Source organism: Heterodontus francisci, chromosome 7, assembly GCF_036365525.1.
Source record: "Heterodontus francisci isolate sHetFra1 chromosome 7, sHetFra1.hap1, whole genome shotgun sequence".
NCBI lineage: Eukaryota > Metazoa > Chordata > Chondrichthyes > Heterodontiformes > Heterodontidae > Heterodontus > Heterodontus francisci.
Genome location: NC_090377.1, coordinates 84,430,700 through 84,453,857, shown reverse-complemented (window position 1 = coordinate 84,453,857; position 23,158 = coordinate 84,430,700). Strand labels below are relative to the sequence as shown.

The window sequence follows — 23,158 nt, the reverse complement described above, 5'->3', positions numbered from 1 at the left end:
TAGGGCTTTCCTACCCCTAAATTCACTGTGGTGTGGTACTATGCTTCATAGAAATTCCCAAATTTGATCATTTGATGGGGCCTGAATTAGCATTTGTACCCTTGAACTTAGCAAGTGAAAATCTTTGCAAATTTCCATCTAGATTACCATATAGTAGCTCTTCCCTATCTTTCTCTTCCTCCCAACATTTGTTAGAGATACACCAGTGTGGAGACGAACTGAAATAGGAAGGGGTTCAACTGTGATGGCCACACAGCTGAATTGCCGAATGACGCATGTTTTCTAGGCTCACATGAAGAACTGGCCACTCGTGCAATGTACTAGAGTGTTGCTGTCCTCCAGTATGTGTTGCTGACTACTATAGAGGATTAAGGTGTGGAGGGGAAATATTGGTAAAAAAACTGATTAAATATAATTTTGAAGTAGTACTGCAGGTAAGACACAGCAATACCTTTGTGATCAAACCTTAAATTAGAGTCTTGTATCCTCTTAAAATCAATTTTTTTTTTAAATGACTCATGATGCAATGGCTGACCCAATTAGAGTCACTTTCTGTGCTTCAGCTTCTCATTAAGAAGAACCAGACTGATTGAGTGTTTCCATGGCAGTTGATTAGTCCATCATGAGATGAAGATTTGAGGCAGAGAGAAACAAAGAGGGGAATAATTGAACAAGAATACCTGTCTATATGCCACTATGTTTCTTTTTGGATTGAAAGTGGGAAGACAGAAAAAGGGTGAAATATCATGAGTGTTTCAGAAGTCAGGCCAAACATGGACTGGTTTAATCTGCAGACTCTTGATTTCTTTGGGAACCTCAGACTGTTGAGCCATCTGGAGCTTATAAACCTAATTTCCTTTTGCCAGATTGAAATATCTGTTTAATTTTGGTTATCTGACTAACTGTCTGATACTGAGTATCCTTTCTTCCTAGAAACTAGTGGTGGAGAATGTTGACGTGTTAACACAAATGAGGACCAGCTTTGACAAGCCGGACCAGATGGCAGCACTCTTCAAAAGATTAACATGTGGGTATAGAGTATGTTCTCGGATTACAGAAACTGGGCAGACAGTGTGATGATTTTCAAATCTGTGTCGACATAACATCTCTGTTGCAATGTAATTATAGTTCTGAGCATTCAATCTTCACATTTTACACAAGCAAATCACATGAATATCTAATACTGAACTTGATCCAAATTACAGGGTATTGCTACTGCAGTTTAAAAATGCCTGTATATTTTTTTTTCCTAGGGGAAGGGTGACAAAAACGACAGAGTCCTTTCTAAAACTCAATAAAGACTGACGTCAGTCACCAAAAACAAAAGCGTAGTTTGAAAAGTCTTTTGCGTTCTTTGATATCTGTGCATTTTTATTTACCAAAGGTTTTCTTTTTAGCTTGCATGTGATAGTTGACTGAGAAAGCAGAGGTCTTTAGACACACTAATTTTACTTCAGTGAGAAATATTTGGGCTTGGTGTATTGAAAGTTGCCAGGAAATTTAACCCCATGTACCCTAGTCAACAGACCTACCCCTTAGTATTGTTCCATGTTGGAATAATTTCAGATTTTGCAAGGCCAAGAGTTGTATTTGGTTTGCAAAATAATTTCAAAAAAGGGATGGCAGCCACCAATTCTACTCCACAGTATTCTCTATTTGTGCCAGACTAAACTTGGCAGTATTGCAAAAGTGATCTGTTTCGTAAGTGAGGAAGGTACTGATCGGCAACATAGAGAAAGGCAAATGATCTTCATCGGGATGCTAATTTTTCTATTCACTTTTGTCTGGAAGAAGATTGCAATGCATTTCATAGTTTGTTTCTCATAGTTTTCATCCAGGTGAGGAGGGAAATTATAGAAATTCATTTTTGGCTCCACATTGATGGTCGGAAGCTACTTGGCAGGGTATTGTGGTGATGAAAATAAAAACAAATCATGATTTTGGCAAACACTTCATCTTGTTCCAGCTGACTTCGTAACCTAACTTAGAAGTGCACTGTAGCATTCCACAAAAACTAGTTGTGAAGATAGGCAGCTGTCTGAGAATGGTTACGAGCTAAGTCAAAACAGATCAAGGGTCAACCTGGGACATTGCAGTAATGTGCACTTGGGAAGTGGAAATAAATAAATATCTTTTAAATCTTGGCTTTAGAAAAATGTCTAATGCTAGATAGTAGTTTAAATCCTTATATCCTTGGACACTGACCTTGAATTGAGTTAAGTTTCCTGCCATGACTTACAGAAGGGTATCTCTAGTCAATCCAGGAGACTATACTTAAAGGAAACACTTATAGATCCTCCACAGTACATTATTCCTGATTTCTCATCAGGAATAATCATGTAGATTTTTTAATAAAAAGTGGCTGATACTACAGGCTGAGACTTGTGTGGGGAGGAGGAAATGCTGGAGAGGAAGTACAAAAGGAGGCTGGGAAAATTAGAACAGTCCCATTTCTATCCACATTATTGAAAGGGACAGATGTGAACCAAATTAGATCTGTCCAATGGAGACCTGGAAGCATTGGAATTATGCTGTTTTATCAAAGACTGATGTATTATGAATGAATAATTCACACTCTAAAAAATCTAGAGCAGGAACTGCTCAGAGCAGAAGCTGTTAACCTTTTAACTTTGCAAATATATTGCCTTAATGTAGTTTGTGAATATTTGTTACAATTTAACAGAACAATAACTGCTTTGTTTTTTCACTACGTTTAGATTTTGGCCATATGTAGTAAAATATTTAAAGCTGCACAAAAGCACACTGGTAAAATATAACCTTAAGGTTCAGAGCTTTGACTTAACGGGTTAATCTGCATTTCAAGTTCTGAAATAGATGCTCATCGCATGCAGTATACTTTCAAATATTTAAACCAGATATGAAAAGGTTTTGATCCATTGATGTGAGTTTGGCAGCTGCTGCTTTTTTTTTAGATCACAGCATCAATTTACTGTTGCAGCATTTTCATTCATTCATTACTGTCTTTAAAAAGGAATTAGTTCTATCAGCATTCAAGAATAATTGAAAAGAAGAGCTACCTTTGGTTTTGTTCTTTGTCATAGTATCTTAACTAAAATGCCATCAAATTTAGCTATGCTGAAATGCTGTTTCACAAAGCATTGAATAAGAATAGTCCTGGAACCACCCACATTTGACATTAGAATATTTCAGAAAATAACTTAAAATATTAATTAAACAGAAGTAATGTCCACAGCAAGTAGTTTCTTTGAACAGTATATTGAAGAGTAACTATTGGGTAATTGAATGATTAATCTGAAAGAATACTGAAAATCTTATGATGCAGTACAAATCCTTGTGTAAAGGGTACTGATTAACCTGTTGCATGTTTAGCTCATTTTTTGTGCATTATTACTGATCTGTCTCATGAAGAAAATATCTAAATGACACTGTCTTCTGCTTTCTGTGTCCTTAAATAATCTAGCTGTTGACAGCGTATTGAAGAGAATGACAATAATTGGTGTTATCTTATCATTCCGTTCACTAGCGCAGGAAGCACTCAAAGATGTAAGTATTAACAGATTTGCATATATTCCATGAATAATGCATCATTATGGTCAAATTACTGAATGCTGTATAACACCCTTAGAAATAGCATTGGTGTCACTAGAGGAAAGTATTTGACTAGAGCAAGTCTTTAATGGCAAGATACTGGATTAAAGGGACTCCAAAAGAGAAAAAAATAACTGTTTAAATTAGCCAGAATGTAATAAACAGTCTAGCTTCTAACAAATGTCACTCATTATTTGCAAATGTCTCTCCATTTTTAAGACAGGAGGGAGGGAGAAACCAGGAAACCAGGCCTGTCAGTGTAACATCAGTTGTAGCGATGTTACTCAAATATATCAGGGAGAGCAAATCAGCATTTTATCAAGTATGAACTGATCAAAGAGAGTCAGCATGGATTTGTGGTTGGTAGATCATGTATAATGTAGTTGGATTTTTTAAGGAGGTCACTAACAAGGTGGACAATGTCAGAACTTGCATTTATATAATGCTTTAATTAGTTTAATTTAATCAAATGTTCCAAGGAGCTTCAAAGGACCATTATCAACAACAACTTGTAAGTTATAAGTGCCCAGTCTATCTCATATTACCCTGGAAGGGTAATGTATCCCAAAAATTTGAGCAACAGGTGAAGTGAGCTTTTTTACACTGTTCTATGCAGTTGCAGCACGTGTGGTGTTCGCCATTAATAGGATGCTGCCGTCAAGCCAAAAAGACGTCCTGCCTATCACACAAATGAGTAACGTGATATATGAATTTCAGTGCCTGTGTGATGCTAGGTATATAGGCCATATGTCCCAAAGACTGGCGGATCGTATCAAACAACATATCCCTTCCGCTGTTCATGATGGTCAAGGTTCAGGCCGTACCCAACCAGCCCGTGTTTGCAAAACTCAAAACACAGTGTCCAACATTAGATGTGTTTCCGCGATTGGACAACATTTGCTAAGTAATCCTCAGTGTGCTCAGAATTAAGCTGACAACCAATTTAAGATTGTCAGGGCTCGTAGTGTGGCAAATTTGCGCATACTGGAAGCCACATTTATTAATACACAGGCCCTGTTCTTTGCAGACTGAAAGAACATGTACGCACATTGCGCCTGTTTCAGCCAAACAAAATTAGTGACAGCCATTTGCTGGTTCATGCCTCAGGGCAATGCCTTGACCAATCGCAGTCAAGCTGCCTGGTTTAAATTTCAAACAAAGCTTGGCAGTTAACTGTCAGTCACCATTAACTGGTGCATTCTCCATACAATGCCTGTACAAATCAGAGTTCACTTGCCAACCAATCAGCACTCTCTTCTCATACAGTATAAAGTTGTTACTTACACTTGCGTTGGTATTTTTGCAGATTGTCCTGATGACTGCATGACGAAAAGCTTCGACAACATGTCTCTATTTTCAGCAGTACTCAAGTTCTGTACTACCAAACAACTTAGTTATGTAGGGCCTTTAACATAATAAAATGTCCCAATGTGCTTCACAGGAGTGTTGTAAAACAAAATTAGACACCAAGCCACATGAGCAGATATTTGGGGCAGATGGCCAAAGAGGTACGTTTCAATGAACATCTTAAAGGAGGAAAGAGAGGTAGAGAGGTTTGGGGAGGGAATTCCAGAGCTTAGGACAGCTGAAGGCACGGTCATCTATGGTGGAGCAAAATCAGGAATCCTAATGAGGCCAGCAATAGATGAGCACAGAAGTCTCTGAGGATTGTGAGGCTGGAGGAGATTACAGAGATAGGGAGGGATGAGGCAATGGTAGCATTTGAAAACAAGGATAAGAATTTTAAAATCGGGGCCTTGCTTGACCGGCAGCCAATGTAGGCCAGTGAGCACAGGCGTGATAGCTGAGAGGAACTTGGTGCGAGTAAGGACAAAGGCAGCAGAGTTTTGGATGACCTCAGGTTTACAGAGGGTAGAATGTGGGAGGCCAGCAAAGAGTGCATTGGATAGTCAAATCTAAAGGTAACAAAGGTATGAATGAGGATTATGGCAGCAGATGAGTTGAGACAAAGGTGAGGTCAGGCAATGTTAGAGGTGGAAATATTAGTGATGGCACGGATATGAGGTCAGAAGCTTATCTCGGGGTCAAGTATGACACCAAGGTTAGGAGCAATCTAGTTTAGCCTTGGATAGTTGGCAGGGAGAAGGATAGAGTCAGTAGCTAGGGAATGCAGTTTGGCACTGGGACCGAAGACAATGGCTTCAGTCTTCCCAATATTTAATTGGAGGAAAATTTGGTCCATCTAGTGCTAGATCAGGATTATTATTCTGATAACTTAGCAACAGTGGAAGAGTCAAGAGGGGTATGATGAGGTAGAACTGGGTGTCATCAGTGTAATGTGAAAACTAACGCAGTGCTTTTTGGATGATGTCGCTGAGGGGGCAGCGTGTAGATGGGAAATAGGAGGGGGCCAACAACAACTTGCATTTATAAAGTGCCTTTAAGATGGTAAAATGTCCCAAGATCCCAAGGCACTTGACAAGAGTATTATTCATCAAAATTTGACACTATGTCACAGGAGTTATCAGGATATTTGACCAAAAGCTTGGCCAAAGATGTAAATTTTGAGGAACTTGGGTCCCAGGCAGCTGAAAGCATGGCTGCCAGTGGCGGAGGGATTAAAATCAGGTGTGCATAAGAGGCCAGAATTGGTGGAGTGCAGAGATCTCGAAGCTGTAGAGCTGGAGGAGGTTACAGAGGTAGTGAAGGGTGAGGTGTTGGAAGGATTTGAAAACAAGGATGAGAATTATGAGGTGTTGCTGGTTTACCAGTGGAGGGCAGTGATGGATGATTGGGACTTGGAGCGATCTAGGATACAGGCAGCAGAGTTTTGGATGAGCTTGAATTTATGGAGGGCCAGTCAGGAGAACACTGGAACAGTCAAGTCTAGAGGTAACTTGGTGTCATGAGAGCACACTTGGAGACTGAAATAAAAACAAGAAATGCTGGAACCACTCAGCAGGTCTGGCAGCATCTGTGAAAAGAGAAGCAGAGTTAACGTTTCGGGTCAGTGACCCTTCATCGGAACTCAATCTAGTGACATGTTTTTCCATGATGTTGCTGATGGGCAGCATGTAGATCAGAAATCAGAGGGGGCCTATTTCTCATCAAGTTGGGTGGTTGACACTTTGGTGGGATTAGGGTTGAGGGAGCAGGAGGTAGGACTCCAGAGTGGGAACCGGAAGCGAAGTCTTTGCAGGTGATTCTCTAGCTATGACTGGATAGATATGAATGGAATCATATGAGGGCAGTCCCACCCAACTGGACAATGAAAGATAAGTGTTGGAGGATGATGGTGTTGTCAACTATATCAAAAGATGCAGACAGGTCAAGAAAGATGAGGACGGATGGTATCCCATGGCCACAGTGATATAGGATGTCACTTGTGACTTTAATTAGGGCCATTTCATTGTTGTGGCAGATGCTGAAACCTGATTGGAAGGGTACAAACATGGAGTTACAGGAAAGGTACAGAATTGGGAGGCAACAGCACTTTCAAGGACTTTGGAGAGGAAAGGAAAGTTGGAGATGGGGTGGTAATTTGCAAGGACAGAGGGGATGTATTCCACCAGAATCTGTCACCAGCATACCCTTTGCTCTACCATTATCACAAAACCAGGAATCGACCATGGTTCAATGAGGAGTGTTGAAGCACATGCCACGTAGCATCAAGTGTAACTAAAAGTGAGGTGCCAACCCTGGTGAAACTACAACACAGGACTATATGCATGCTAAACAGCGGAAACAGTGTGCTTTGGACTGGTCAAAACTGTGCAGTCCTGCCGTATCCAGTTGTGAATGGTGGCAGGCAATTAACCAACTAATTTTTTTTATTCTTTCATGGGATGTGAGCTTTGGTAGCAAAGCCAGCATTAGTTGCCCATCCCTAATTGCCCTTTAGAAGTTGGGGGTGAGCCGCTCCCTTAAACTGCTGCAGATCATCAGGGGTAGGTACACCCACAGTGCTGTTAGGAGGGGAGTTCCAGATTTTTGACCCAGCAACAATGAAGGAACGGCAGTATCTTCCAAGTCAGGATGGTGTGTGGCTTGGAGGGGAGTTTGCAGGTGGTAGTGTTCCCTAATGTCTTCTGCCCTTCTCCTTCCAGGTGGTGGATCGGGGGTTTGGAAGGTGCTGTTGAAAGATGCTTGGCACGATGCTGTAGTGCATCTTGCAGATAGTACAGACTGTTGCCACTGTGCACGAGTGATGAAGGGAGTGGATGTTGAAGGTGATGGCTGAGGTGCTGATCAAGCAGGCTGCTTTGTCCTGGATGGTGTTGAGCTTCTTGAGTGTTGCTGGAGCTGCACTCATCCAGGCCAGTGAAGAGTATTCCATCACATTCCTGACTCATGCCTTGTCGATGGTGGGCAGGCATTGGGGAGTCAGGAGGTGAGTTACTCGCTGCAAAATTCCCAGCCTCTGACCTGCTCTTGTAGTCACTGTATTTATATGTCTGGTCAAGTTCAGTTTTTGGTCAATGGTGGAAAATTCAGCAATGGTAATGCCAAGGGGAGATGTTGAGATTCTCTCTTGTTGGAGGTGGCATTGCATGGCACTCATGTGGCACAAAGGTTACTTGCCACTTATCAGCCCAAGCCTGAATGTTGTCCAATCTTGCTGCATGGGGACATGGACTGCTTCAGTGTCTGAGGAATCGTGAATGATGCTGAACATTGTGCAATCATCAGCGAACAGCCCCACTTATCTTATGATGGAGGGAAGGTCATTGATGAAGCAGCTGAAGATGGTTGGGGCCAGGACACTACCCTGAAGAACTCCTGCAATGTCCTGAGGCTGTGATGTTTGGCCTCCAACAACCGCGACCAAGTGGATGTCCCAGAGGGGTCAAGGAAAAAATCTATTTGGCTAGAGTTAAGGAACAAAAAAAAGTGCAGTTACATTGCTCGGTCTAGTCCATAGGCCGCCAATTGGTGCAAAAGATGTAGAGGAACAAATTTGCAAGGAAATTAGAGTTGTGCAAGAATTATAAAGTAGTTATGATGGACTTTAATTATCCGAATTATAGACTGGACTAGTAGTAGTGTAAAGGGCAGAGAGTGGCAAGAGTTCTGAAAGTGCTCAGGAAAATTTTCTACGGCTGTCCAACGAGAAAGGAGGTACTGCTGGACCTGGTTCTTGGGAATGAGGTGGGCCAAGTGGATCAAGTGTAAGTCGGGGAACATTTTTGGGACTGTGATCATTGTATCATAAGGTTTAGGTTAGCTATGGGAAAAGACCAGGAACAATCCAGAGTAAGAATAGTGAACTGGGGAAAAGCCAACTTCAATGGATTAAGAATGGGTCTAGGCCAGATAAATTGGAATCAAAGGCTGGCAGGCAAAACGGTAACTGAATAGAGGGCTGCCTTTAAAGAAGAGAGAGTTCGGTCACAGTCGAGGTATATTCCTATGAACGAGAAAGGTACAGTGGCTCAGTGGTTAGCATCGCAGTCTCACAGCTCCAGCGAACCAGGTTCAATTCTGGGTACTGCCTGTGTGGAGTTTGCAAGTTCTCCCTGTGACTGCGTGGGTTTTCGCCGGGTGCTCCGGTTTCCTCCCACAGCCAAAGACTTGCAGGTTGATAGGTAAATTGGCCATTGTAAATTGCCCCTAGTATAGGTAGGTGGTCGGAGAATGGTGGGGATGTGGTAGGGAATATGGGATTAATGTAGGATTAGTATAAATGGGTGGTTGTTGGTGGGCACTGACTCGGTGGGCCGAAGGGCCTGTTTCAGTGCTATATCTCAAAAAAAAAAATCCAGAGCTCCCTGGATATTGAAAGAGATAGTGATTAAGATGAAGAAGAAAAGGTGTGATTATGACAGATGTCAGGTGGATAATACAACCCAGAACCAGGCTGAATATAGAAGGTTCAAAGGGAAAGTGAAAAAACAAATAAGAGAAGCAAAGAGAGAGTATAAAAGAGACTGACAGCTAACATAAAAGGGAATCCAAAAGTGTTCTATATGAATATAAATGGTAAAAGAGTGATAAAAGGAGGAATGGAGCCAATTAGTGACCAAAAAGGGGATTTGTGCATGGAGACAGAAGGCATAGCTGAGGTATTAAATGAATACCTTGCATCTGTCTTTACCGAGAAAGAAGATGCTGCGCGGGTCATATTGAAAGAAGAGATAATTCAGACACTTGAAGGGTTTGAAATTGATGGGGAGGAGCAATTCGATATGCTGTCCGTATGTAAAGTTGATAAGGCACCAGGGCCAAATGTATCCAAGGATACTGAGGAAAGTGAGAGTGAAAATTGTGGAGGCACTGGCCAAAATTTTCCAGTCGTCATTAGACTCTGAGGTGGTGCCAGAGGACTGGAGAATTGTAAATGTTCAAAAAAGGGTGTAACGATAAGATAAGCTGAGCAACTACAGGCTAGTCAGTTTAACCTCGGTGGTGGGGAAGTTTCTTGAAACGATAATTCGGGACAAAATTAATAGTCACTTGGGCGCATGCGGGTTAATTATGGAAAGCCAGCTGCATTTGTTAAGGGAAAATTGAGTTTTTTTGAACAGGTAACAGAGAGGGTTGATGAGGGCAATGCTGTTGATGTGGTGTACATGGACTGCCAGAAGGCATTTGTGAACAAAGTTATAGCTCATGCAATAAAAGGGACAGTAACAACATAGATATGAAATTGGCTGAGTGACAGGAAACAGAGTAATGGATGTTTTTCGTACTGAAGGAAGGTTTGTAGTGGAATTCCCCAGGGGTCGGTGTTAGGACCCTTGCTCTTCCTATTATATGTTAATAACCTAGTCCTTAGTGTACAGGGCACAATTTCAACATTTGCCAATGATACAAAAACTTGGAAACATTGTGAATAGTCACGAGAATAGTGTGAAACATCAAAAGGACATAGGTTGGTGGAATGGGCAGACAAGTGGCAGATGAAATTTAATGCAGAGAAGTGTGAAGTTATTCATTTTGATAAGAATGCGGAGAGATAAAAAAAGGGTACAACTCAAAAGGGGGTGCAGGAGCAGAGGGACCTGGGTGTATATGTGCATCAGTCATTGAAGGTGGCAGGGCAGGTTGAGAGAGTTGTTAATAAAGCATACAGCATCCTAGGCTTTATTAATAGAGGCATAGAGTACAAAAGCAAGGACGTTATGTTGTATTAAACACTGGTTCGACCTCAGCTGGAGTATTGTGTTCAGTTCTGGGCAGTACACTTTAGGAAAGATGTGAAGGCATCAGAGAGAGTACAGAAAAGATTCATGAGAATGGTTTCAGGGATGACAAACTCCAGTTACATGGATAGATTGGAGAAATTGGAACTGTGTTCCTTGGAGAAGAGAAGATGGAGAGATTTGATAGAGGTGTTCAAAATCATGAATCTGCACAGAGTAGTTTGGGAGAAACTGTTCCCACTGGTGGAAGGATCAAGAACAAAAGGGCACAGATTTAGTGTAATTGACAAAAGAAGTAATGACAACATAAGGAAAAACTTGTTCACACAGTGAGCGTTTAGGATCTGGAATGCACTGCCTGAGAGTATGGTGGAGACAGGTTTAATCGAGGCATTCAAGAGGGAATTGGACTATTATCTGAAAAGGAAGAATGTGCAAGGCTACAGGGAGAAGACGGGAAGTGGCACTCAGTGAATTGCTCCTTTGGAGAGCCAGTGCAGACATGATGGGCTGAATGGCCTCCTGTCTTGTAACAAGTCTGTGATTGTGACCTTTCATTGTGCTAGGTATGACTCCAACCAGTGGAGAGTTTTCCCCCGATTCCCATTGACTTCTTTGCTAGGGCTCCTTGATGCCAATTGGGGGGGGGAGACCCCATGAACATCCCATCCTGAATGGCAGAGTCCAGCTTATGAGTGCAGAAGACGAGGCTGAAGCGTTTGCAGCCATCTTCAGACCAGAAATGCCCAGTGGATAAACCATCTTAGCCTCCTCCTGAGGTCCCCACCATCACAGATATCAGCCCTCAGCCAAGTCAGTTCACCTCACATATTTCAAGAAACAGCCGAGAGTACTGAATACAGCAAAGGCTATGAGCCTTAACATCATCCTGGCTGTATTATTGAAGACAGGTGCTCCAGAACTAGCGCTGCCTCCAGCCAAGCTATTCCAGTACAGCTGGAAACTGGCACCTATCCAACAAAGTGGAAAAATGCTGAGGTATCTCCTGTCCAAAATGGACAAATCCAGTCCGGCCTATCAGTCTACTCTTAATTGTCAGCAAAGTAATGGAAGGTGACATCGATAGTGCTATCAAGTGGCATTTGTTTCCTTGCCATTAACCTGCTCACCAGTGCTCAGTTTGGGTTCCGGCAGGGCCACTCGGCTCCAGACCTCCTTACAGCCTTGGATTAAGCGTGGACAGAGGTGAGATGAGAGTGACTGCACTTGATATCAAGGCCCACATTTGACTGAGTGTGGCATCAGGGAGCCCTGGTAAAATGGAAATTAAGAAGAGATATAATTGCATTGGAAGCAATTTAGAGAAGGTTTACTCAACTAATTCCTGGATGACAGGATTATCTTATGAGGAAAAGTTGGACAGATTGGGTCTGTAGTCATTGGAGTTTGGAAGGATGAGAGGTGATCTTATTGAAATTTACAAGATCCTGAGGGGACTTGATCAAGTGATGTTGCAAGGATGTTTTCCCCTTGTCGGGTACATGAAAACTAGGGGTGCACTTTAAAAATAAGGGTCTCCCATTTAAGACACAGATGAGGAGAAATTTTTTTCTCTGAGGGTCGTGAGTCTGGGGCACTCTCTTGCCCGGAGAGCAGTGGAGGCAGGGTCATTGAATGTTTTTAAGGCAACGGTAGACAGATTTTTGATTAACAAGAGAGTCGAAGGGTATGGGAGGTAGGCAGGAAAGTGGAGTTGAATCTACAAACAGATCAGCCATGATCTGATAGAATGGCAGAGCAGGCTCGAGTGGTCGAATGGTCTACTCCTGCTCCTAGTTCGTATGTTTGTATGAAGTCAATGGGAATGAGATGGAAAACTCTCCACAGGCTGGAGATAGCTGTGGTTATTGGAGGTGAATCATCTCAGCCCCAGGACATCATTGCAGGAATTCCTGAGGGCAGTATCCTAGGCTCAACATCAATGACCTTCATTCCATCATACGGTCAGAAGTGGAAATGTTCATTGATGAGTGCACAGTGTTCGGTTTTATTCATAATTTCACAGACAATGAAGCAGTCCATGCCCATGGATAGTAAAACCTGAACAACATTCAGGCTTGGGTTGATAACTGGCTAGTAACATTTGTGCCACACAAGTGCTGAGCAATGACCATCTGCAAAACAAGATAGTCTAACTACCTCCCCTTGATATTCAGGGGCATTACTATACCTGAATTGCCCTACCTCCGATACCCTGGGGGCCACTATTGACCGGAAAATTAACTGTAGCAGCCACATAAATACTGATGCTACAGTAACAGGTCAGAGGCTGGGTATTCTGCAGTGAATAACTTAGCACCATCTATAAGGCAAAATTCAGGAGTGTGATGGAATACTCTGCTTGCCTGGATGAGTGCAGCTCCAACAACACTGAAGAAGCTTGACAACATCCAGGACAAAGCAGCCTGCTTCATTGGCACCCCATCGACCACGTTAAACATTCACCCTATCCACCACTGTGGCACCGTGGCTGCATTCTGTAGCATCTACAAGATGCACTGCAGCAGCGCACCAAGACTTCCTCGACAGCACCTTCCAAGCCCGTGGTCTCTATCCCCTAGAAGAACAAGGGCAGCAGACGCATGGGAACACCACCACCTGTAAGTAGCACCCCACCCACCCACCCAAGCCACACACATCATGGCTTGGAAATATATCACCATTCCTTCATTGTCTCTGGATCAAAATACTGTCACTTCCTACCTAAGCACTGTGGGTGTACTAGACCACACACAGCACCACCTGCAGTGGTTCAAAAATGCAGCTCAATCACCTTTTGAAGGGTAGATAGGGATAGGCAATAAATGCTTGGTTTGCTAGCGATGCCCATGTCCCATGAAGAAAGTAAAAGATACAAAAAGTAATTATATAAAGGCTAATGGAATGTTGGTTTTTATCTCAAGGGGATTGCAATATAAAAGTGAGAAAGTTTTGCTTCAGTTGTGCAGAGCTTGATCAGACCTCATCTGGAGTACTGCATTCAGTTTTGTGCACCACACATCAGAAACAATATATTGGCCTTACGGGTTTACAGCACAGATTCACCAGAATGATCCCATGGCTTTTAGGGTTAAATTGTGAGGACAGGTTTGCATGAGCTTGGCTTGTATTCCTGAGTTTAGATGGTTCAGGGATAATCTAATTTAAGTATTTTAAATGATAAAAGATTTGGCAGAGTAGATACAGAGAAGCTATTTTTAGTGGGAAATGTAGAATTTTCTCCTCCAAAAGACTGGGTGATGGGTCAGTTGAAATTTTCAAGGCCAAGACAGACAGATTTTTTATCAAGTTAGGGTATCAAGGGATATGAATCAAAGGAGCTTAAATGGCATTCAGATGCAAGTCACCTATGATCTAACTGAATTGTGGAACTGGCTCAAGAAATATGAATCAAAGGCTGTCAAATGGTGTTGAGATACAGATCAGCCATGATCTCGCAGAACTGGCTTAAAGGGCTAAATGGCCTCCTTCAGTGTTCCTCAGCTACCTTCACTCTGTATTCAGTCTGTTCTAATTGTATCTGCACCATCATACTTGAAAGTGTATGCTGCATTTCCACTTAATTGGTTCAAATACTCATAAAAGAACAATAACTTATAGTTGAGCAGGTAGGAGATGTACCAGGGAAAAAGTAGCAGGAGCGCATGAAAACTGCCATTTGAGGATCAGCAGTTAGCCAACAGATGGTAAACGAGCTGGCAAGGAGCAGTAACCAATGAACTCATTCCAAGTATATTTTTGAAAATACATTCAGATGCCATCATGTTTATCAGTGACCTAAAGTTACATCTTGTAATATATTGATCTTGCATGGAGTTCACATTTTCTGTATGGGAAACATTCCCTGTGAATGTTTCTTGGCAGGCCATATCCTTTGCTCTTATCCATAATACTCTACTGTGGGACTTAGCCTTGCTCTTTCCAACCTCATTTCTTATTTTTAGCTCCCCCTCATTTTTCTATTTCTATTTTTCCTATTTGATGTACTCTTTCGAGCTTCTGAACTGCAAACAACAGCTGTTCTTGCCTGGAGCCCATCATCAGGCTTCTTGCCCAACCAGAGCTGTTTCTGTCCCTCCCTGCTAACTGGCTGATGCCCAGCTGCATTTCCAGCCTGTAAGTTGTTGAAAGTGCACAGTGCATCTTTCTGCCACTGACATGATCACATGTGGCCCAAGAATCAATCCTGGTGTATTTTGGTTTTTCCTTTGGCAGCTGCTATCAAGATCCCCAGAACAACCAGCAACTTGGAGTTTAAAGCCTTCCCTGTGCTGGGGGAAAGATGAGTCGCACTGAAGCCCCAAAGTGGACAAAATGTCCAGTCACATTTACCCAAGAACTTCAATGCTGCTATACTGCATCTCTTCCTACTTGTACTGCCAGACCCTAGTTCAACCTCCACCCCCAAATCTACCAGACCATGTCCCCGCCAACCCCCGTGCTCCAGAACTTGTCTCCTTGCATCTTGTGGATTTTCCATCCTATTCTCAGTAATCTTGCATCCAGAACCATCCCCTTGAATGGACCCAGACCCAAGATTCTGCTGCTCCCAGATCCCGTGGTACCAAAACCTCCTTCCCTACACTGCCAAATCCTGGACCTTTCCCACCAGCAGGAAAAATGGTTAATACAAGAATGCTACTTTTGTTTTGGGGACTGGGTATTTGTAATCAAGACTTCTAACAAGTTTTGATGATGAATGTACTGCTGAAGACTTGATTTTCAAACCTGGTAATTACCTAATAAGTTGAGTATTTCTTCATCAGGTCCTGTCCTGCCACATTCCCTTTCTAGTGAGCTCAGTTGAAGATTTCAAGGACCACATTCCAAGGGAGACAGATATGAAGGTAATGGTGTTTACATCCTAAATTTTAATGACTTAATTATTTATGTACATATAACCTATTTGAAGTAGAGTATGCATTAGTGCTAATTAGGTGGGGCTACGGTTTGCAGAAAGCTAACCTTATATTAGAAACATTTAATTTTCATAAGGTTTTGTATAGTCACTTAATATACTGCATATATCAATATAATAATTCTTGCACATGGTATACACTTCCTGCCCACAAATAATACTTTCTGTTGTCATGATTCTTAAATAATGCTATTTATGTCTGCGTTTGTAATGGAAACTCTCCATGTACACATATACAATAGGGCAAAGCTACTAAATGCAATAAACTTGCTTCAGCAAATGTAATTGGGCTTTTGAGAAACAATCCAGCCAGTTGGCATTAAATACATAATGCATGCAATTGAACTTTAACAACACAAGTCCAATCATTAATTAATAAATTAGTCCTGAACAGTTCGAAAGAACTTGGTTAGGATCAAGCCAAGCACTGATCTGGCTAACTAAATAAATGTATCCTGAATGTATCCAACTGGGCTTTGGGAAGGGTTACCAACTCGGTGTGGACATATTCCTTGAGCTGTCACCACATGACCCCCTACTCAACATACCCAAACTTGCAGCGCATCGCCTTCCCATGCCAATAGGAAAACGAGCAGATTTTTCATTACCTGATGAGATGATTCTTGTCAGTCAAAGAACCATCTTCCCATGTCTGATATATCACTGATGAACAAAAGTGTTCAAATAAATTTTTTTAAAGCCCCTGTGATTTCTGTCCCGGGTTGCACACACAGCAGTGTCCTCAAGATTAATCTTTAATTTCTTGCGACTCGAAGTCCATCCTGGAGGGTTAGCATCCCTAGCTTTGAGGCAAGCATCTCAACCACAAATTAATCTTATTAAACAATTGCAAGTAAATAGATGCGACCAGGCTTCAGGAACAACAGCGTACCCACAAATTAATTAGTGCGACCCTCTAATTTCCTATCACTACCACTACACCATATCCAATTCCTTATAAAATGCTATTCTTAGACTCCTGTCAGCAATTTAACAGGAGATCCACTTGAATATATTATGATTATACATTTTTTGTGCCTACTTATGTTTTGGATTTAGTAATTCGATGTATAGATGTAGTGTAAAGAATTTTATTTATCTTCTCATTAGATAGGTTACTTCCCTCCTAAAATATTTTTCTGCCTGTTAATGGGGTTTCTTAACATGTGCAGGTTGCAATGAATGTGTATGAGCTTTCTTCGGCATCTGGTCTGCCTTGTGAAATTGACCCAGCATTGGTGGTAGCTCTATCATCACAGAAGTCAGGTATGTGATTGCATGTGCAACTGGGAGAATCAGTGTATCTTCAAATAGGAGATGTTTCAAGATTATATCTTACAAAGTTTGTTCAATAAATGCTCCTTTTTTGGAGTTCTGGTGCAGACTTAAAATGTAAGTTTGGATTGTTAACCTAGGAAAATTCAGTACAGCCATGGAAATGGCATTGGGAGTAGAGGAATTGGATTTGGCGTATTGCTGTAAGCTGTTTGGTAATATATTCAAAGTCCTTGTCTGTTGTTATATTAGAAATGTTGACAAAATTTTGAAACCTGGAAACAAGTGATCTTCTCAATGCCACACAATAAGCAGCATTCCTGAATTGAGGAAAGCTTTATTCATTCGTGATGAATATGTTGCTCATTAAAAAATTGGTTAATGATTCATTTGCATGGAGAATTTTGTGCAACCATCTCTACAATTTTTATTGTAAACCAAATAAAACTGATAACATTGCAGTGGACAGAATTAGAAAGAATTTCTTTCAATGTTGCACATGCATAAGGCTCGGTATTGTAGAAGCCTTACTGACTGGTTGTATCCTATAGAGGTTAGTTGCATAGAAATACATACAGGTTGCAATATGGAACTAGGCTGTTGGGACCCACCCAGTCTGTTTTGGCATTTAGTCTCCACAGGCGAATAGTTCAAATTATGTTTACCCACTTTGTTCTTCAACCCCCTTTCCTTTGTTCACCTATCCAATTTAGTCTTGAATGTTGACATAGTTTCTGCTTCAGCCATTAATCTAGAAAGTGAATTCCACAGTCTCTCAACTTTCTGAGTAAAGACCTTACTCCTGCCCCCTGTTCTGTTTCTCGTAATATTTAATCCTGCATGTATGGCATCTTGTTCTTGACTCCCCCAGCTGGAAATAGTCTGCTTCTATCTACCATGTCCCATCCTTTCATAATGTTAAAGACTTCTAGCATATCACTCAGTAATTTTCTTTGTCTAACAACGAAAAGGCTCAATATATTAAGTCGTATTTCAAGATATTAAGGAGAACAGGTAGGGTAGATTGGGAGAAACTATTGGAGTTGGGGAGTTTAGGATTAGGGGGTATAGTCTAAAAATTAGAACCAGATCCTTTCAGGAGTGAAATTATGGAACACTTCTTCATGCAGAGGATGATAGAGTTTTGGAACTCTTCTGGAAACAGCTGTTGATGCATTGTTAATTTTAAACTGAGAGATTGTTGTTAACCAAAGGTATTAAGGGCTATCAGGCAAAGGCAGGTACATGGAGTTGGGTCACAGATTAGCTATGATCTCACTGAATCGCGGAATAGGCTCGAGGGGCTAAAAAAAGGCCTGCTTCTGTTCCTATATTACCAATGTCTGGCTTTGTATTTATATTGCCTCATGTGGCAATGTAAGTGAGTCTGCGTCGTACCCTCTCTAAAGCTTCACTATCCTTCCTGTAGTATGGAGTATAATGTAGCATGCAGTACTCTTTAACAGGTCCTATGAAGGTTTAAAATAAGCTCATAATCTCTTGGCTTTACATTCTATACCTCTTCAGATTAAACCTGGAATGCCATTAACATTTTTATAAGCCTTATCAACACATGGTGCTGCTTTTAATGTCCTGTAAACCTGTCCGCCAAGGTTCGTTCTTCAGCACTGAACCTGCTTTAGTTCAGAATAATTTTTTTTTCCAAAATGCATTACATCGCAACTGACATTGAATGCCATCTGTCATGTTTTAGCCCATTCCCTCATCTTGTCATCATCTCAGCATCCCTTTGCAGCAGCTTTGGTCTTCTAAAGGACTACTATACCTCCTATTATGGTCATCATCTGCAAATTTTAAAACCACTCTTTAGGCCCATATCCAAATCATTGATGCATACAGTAAACAAAAGTGACTGCAGGACGAAACTCTGTGGGACGCCACTACCTATTCCCAACCACTCTGGAAAATTGCCTTCAACTTGTTTTCTCCTTTCAGACCATTTTTAATCCAGTTTCCTATCTTTTCTAATTCCATACCATTAATCTTCTCTCATATTCTGCTATATGTAGTTTTAATATAAACATAATGTATGTAAATTGGTGCTAAAAATTTGTGCGCAGTAGGGAGTTTAGTAATCTAAATGTCTACAGTGTTTTCATAGATGACTATCTGTTTTTTTTTAAATTATGTACTGGGGCAATTGAACACTTCTTTAAGCACCCATGAATTTTATAAACTATATTGGCTATCATGTGAGAGCTTAGGTTCTCAAATATTAATCCTCAGATTTCTTGAGCTTCTGGGATTGGAGATCTATTTCTAACTATTAGAATTTTTTTTTTCAACCTCTACTCTTTAATTACAAAATATTTGATGTTTGATATGAAAATACACTGTTAATAAAATTAAGTGTGCCCAAGTTCTTTTCCAAGATTCTTTCCACATGTCTCATGGTTGGTGTCACTTAGCACATTTCATTTAATTCTGCTGTACTTAATTTGGTTTTGAATTTGGAAAAAGGAGAGCCGGTAGTTGCTAAAGGAAAATTCAGAATTACAGAATACGTTACAGCACAGAAGAAGGCCATTTAGCCCATCGTGTTTGCACCGGCTGTCCGAGTGAGCAATTCACTTAGTGCCATTCCCCCACCAACTCCCCATAACCCGGCGCATTCTTCCTTTTCAGATAACTATCCAATTCCCGTTTGAATCCCTCAATTAAACCTGTCTTCACCACCGTCTCTGGCAGTGCATTCCAGACCGTAACTACTCGGTATGTGAAAAAGTTTTTCCTCATTTCGCATTGCTTCTTTTGCCAATTACCTTAAATCTGTGCCTGCTCGTTCTTGACCCTTTCACGAGTGGGAGCAGTTTTTCTCTAACTACTCTGCCCAGACCCCTCATGATTTTGAATGCCTCTTTCAAATCTCCCTCTCAGTCCCAACATCTCCAATCTATCTTCATAAATGAAGTTCCTCATCCCTGGAACTATTCTCATGAATCTTTTCTGGACTCTCTCCAATGCCTTCATATCTTTCCTAAATGCAGCGCCCAGAACTGGACGCAGTGATCCAGTTGAGGCCGAGCCAGTGTTTTATACAAGTTTAACATAACATGCGAATTAGGAGCAGGAGTAGGCCTCTTGGTCCTTCGAGCCTTGGATAAGTTTTATGGCTGAACGGATTACTCCACATTTCCACCTACCCCGATAACCTTCCACCCCCTTGCTTATCAAGAACCTGTCTACCTCTGCCTTAACAATATTCAAAGACTCTGCTTCCACCTTCTTTTGAGGAAGAGAATTCCAAAGACTCACGACCCTCTGAGTGAAAAAGTTTCTCCTCATCTCTGTCTTAAATGGGCAACCACTTATTTTTAAACAGTGACCCCTAGTTCAAGATTCTCCCACAAGGGGAAACATCCTTTCCACATCCACCCTGTCAAGACCCCTCAGGATCTTGTATGTTTCAAACTTCCTTGCTTTTGTACTCTATGCCTCTGTTAATAAAGTCCAGAATACTGTATGCTTTATTAATTGCTTTCTCAGCCTGTCCTACCACCTTCAATGACATATACACCCAGGTACCTCTGTTCTGGCATCCCATTTAGAGTTGTACCCTTTATTTTATATTGTGCCTCTTCATTCTTCCTACCAAAATGAATCATTTCACGCTTCTCCGCATTGAACATCATCTGCCACTTGTTCACCCATTCCACCAACTTGTCTGTCCTTTTGAAGTTCCACACTATCTTCCTCACAGTTCACAATGCTTCCAAGTCTCGTATCATTGGCAAATTTTGAAATTGTGCCCTATACACCCAGGTCTAGGTCAATATATATCAGGAAGAGCAAGGGTCCCAACACTGACCCCTGGGGAGCTCCACTACAAACCTTCTTCCAGTCCGAAAAACATCCATTAGCCACAACCCTGCTTCCTATCTCTCAGCCAATTTCACAACCATGTTGCTACTGTCCCTTTTATTGCATGAGCTATAATGCAGCTCACAAGTCTGTTGTGAGGTACACTATCAAATGTGTTATGATCAGGTGAGGAGAGGGTAACTTCATTGTACTTAAACCGATCTATTTAAAAATAATAAAATACGCTCCAACTTTCTTTCTGTCTCTCTCTCACATGCACAAATAGGTTACAGAGTGGGGAAGGATAGATTGGTCAAATTAGAGTCCAGTGAAATAAAAGGAGTATGCAGTCTATGGATGTTGGTGACTTAGCTGGCTTCAGGCAGAATTTGGTGCTCGCAGGATTTTCCTTTGGTCCTGAGGCTTCTGGTTTGAAGATGTGGATGCTGGTTCATTGGTTCTCCAGGAGGCAGCAGTGCAGCTGAATTCCTTTGAGAGGAGGTCTCTGTTCTTTCTGGAAAGTTCTCTACTCTCAGTAGCTCCCCTTCAGGCTTAAGTCATTAAGCACAGTGAGCATCGATCGATAAACAGACTAACGATCAAAAACAGATCAGTTAAACCACTGAACACTACAGGGAATATGCCACGATGCTCACGGTCAGCAGACAGAGTTCAAAGCTTGCCAGGTTTGAGTGGATCGTCTCCACTAGTTTAATATTCAGGTTTTCAGCCAGTGGATTAAAAAAAATCATCATTCAACCTAGCGTGGTTTCATAACAAATGCCTTTTGGAAGTCCATGTAAACCACATCAACAGCATTACCCTAATCAACCCTCTCTGTTCCTTCTTCAAAAAACTCCAGCAAATTAGTTAAACACGATCTTTCCCTAACAAATTTGTGCTAGCTTTCCTTAACCTACATTTGTCCAAGTGACTATTGATTTTGTCCTGAATTACTGTTTCTAGAAGTTTCCCACTGAAGTTAAACTGACTGGTTTGTAGTTGCTGTGCTTATCTTTACACCCTTTTTTGTACAAGTGTGTAATATTTGCAATTTTCTAGTCCTCTGGCACCATCCCTGAGTCTAAGGAAGACTGGAAAAGTTTGGCCAGTGCCTCCACAATTTCCATTTTCACTTCCCTCACTATCCTTGGATACATCTCATCTGGTCCTACTGCCTTATCAACTTCAAGTACAGGCAGCTGATCAAATATCATCTCCTTATCAATTTCAGATCCTTCTAATGTATTAATTATCTTCTCTTTCACTGTGACCTGGGTATAGGCAGATGCAAAGTATTCATCTAATATTTCAGCTATGTCTCATGCCTCCATGCATGGGTCCCTTTTTCGGTCCCTAATTGGCCCCACTCCTCCTTTTACCATCCTTTTACTAGTTCTCTGCCTATAGAAGACTTTGGAATTCCCTTTTATGTTAGCTTCCAGTGTTTTTTCATATTTTTGTGTTGGAGTGTGCAAGGATCTGCCCAGATATCTCTGGAACTAAACTAAGTAGAAAATGGAAATAGGGCAAATTTCACAGTAAATCATATTTTTAAGCAGAGAGACAGTAGTATAAATAGAAAAGTAAGCTAAAATATGATAACATTTGCATCTGCTAGGACCATTGTTGTGTTTTTACAAACTACAAAATACAATAGCTGTAGCAGAGAGTTTGCTCTAGTTTTCTAATATGAAAACATAACTTGTACATTGGAAAATTTGTTTAGTTGAACATGAGGAAATAAGATTGATTCTATTCAGTCTTATCTACATGGGTTAATATGACTATAGTTTGCAAAACTACTTGTATACAAGAAATTGCACAGACATTTAATTATGACAGTTTCTTCTTGTAGGCGAGTGAGTCATTGTGCTTGAGCCACATTTCCCTGTTCAACTTTTTTCTACAAAAGAAACTACATACAGGTATCTCATGATAGCCAAGTTTTCAGATGTGTTTCTGCAAAAAAAAGTATCTTTTTGTCTCTTTTCCCCCCCCAAGCTTAAGTAAATTTTCATCTGTCTGATCTTCCCAACAGTATTCACACATTTTCAATGTGAGACTATCTACATTTTCCTGATCTGAAAAGTTACCTTTATTACATAAAACCAGGTCATTGTAAAAGATTAGAAATGAATTTTAGCAATTTCCAGGTCAATTTAGCTTTCCCAACTAAAGGCAGGATGATATATTTTTTTAAGACATTACCCTACAGCAGCCCAAGCTGTATTATAGAATAGAATTACAAAATGGTTTCAGCAGGGGAGGAAGCCATTCAACCTGTGGTGTGTCCATGCCAATTCTCTGCAAGAGAAATTCAACTAGTTCCACTCCCGACCCTCTCCTCGTAGCCCTGCAGTTTTTTTCCCCTACAGGTGCTTACCCAATTCCCCTTTGGAAGCCACAATTGAATCTTGCCTCTACCATCCATTCAGGCAGTGCGTTC

The 23,158-nt window shown here is 41.2% G+C and overlaps 1 protein-coding gene across 2 annotated transcripts in view; it reads left to right on the top strand.

Moving 5' to 3' along the window:
* The window catches only part of nckap1 (NCK-associated protein 1), a 272,818-nt gene that overhangs the window by 207,961 nt on the left and 41,699 nt on the right, over positions 1-23,158 (top strand). For both annotated transcript variants that reach the window (XM_068035570.1, XM_068035569.1), the window contains exons 24-27: positions 934-1,027; positions 3,443-3,525; positions 15,461-15,541; positions 16,785-16,878. In XM_068035570.1, coding sequence (XP_067891671.1) covers positions 934-1,027; positions 3,443-3,525; positions 15,461-15,541; positions 16,785-16,878 — 352 coding nt within the window. The remainder of the gene's footprint in view (positions 1-933; positions 1,028-3,442; positions 3,526-15,460; positions 15,542-16,784; positions 16,879-23,158) is intronic.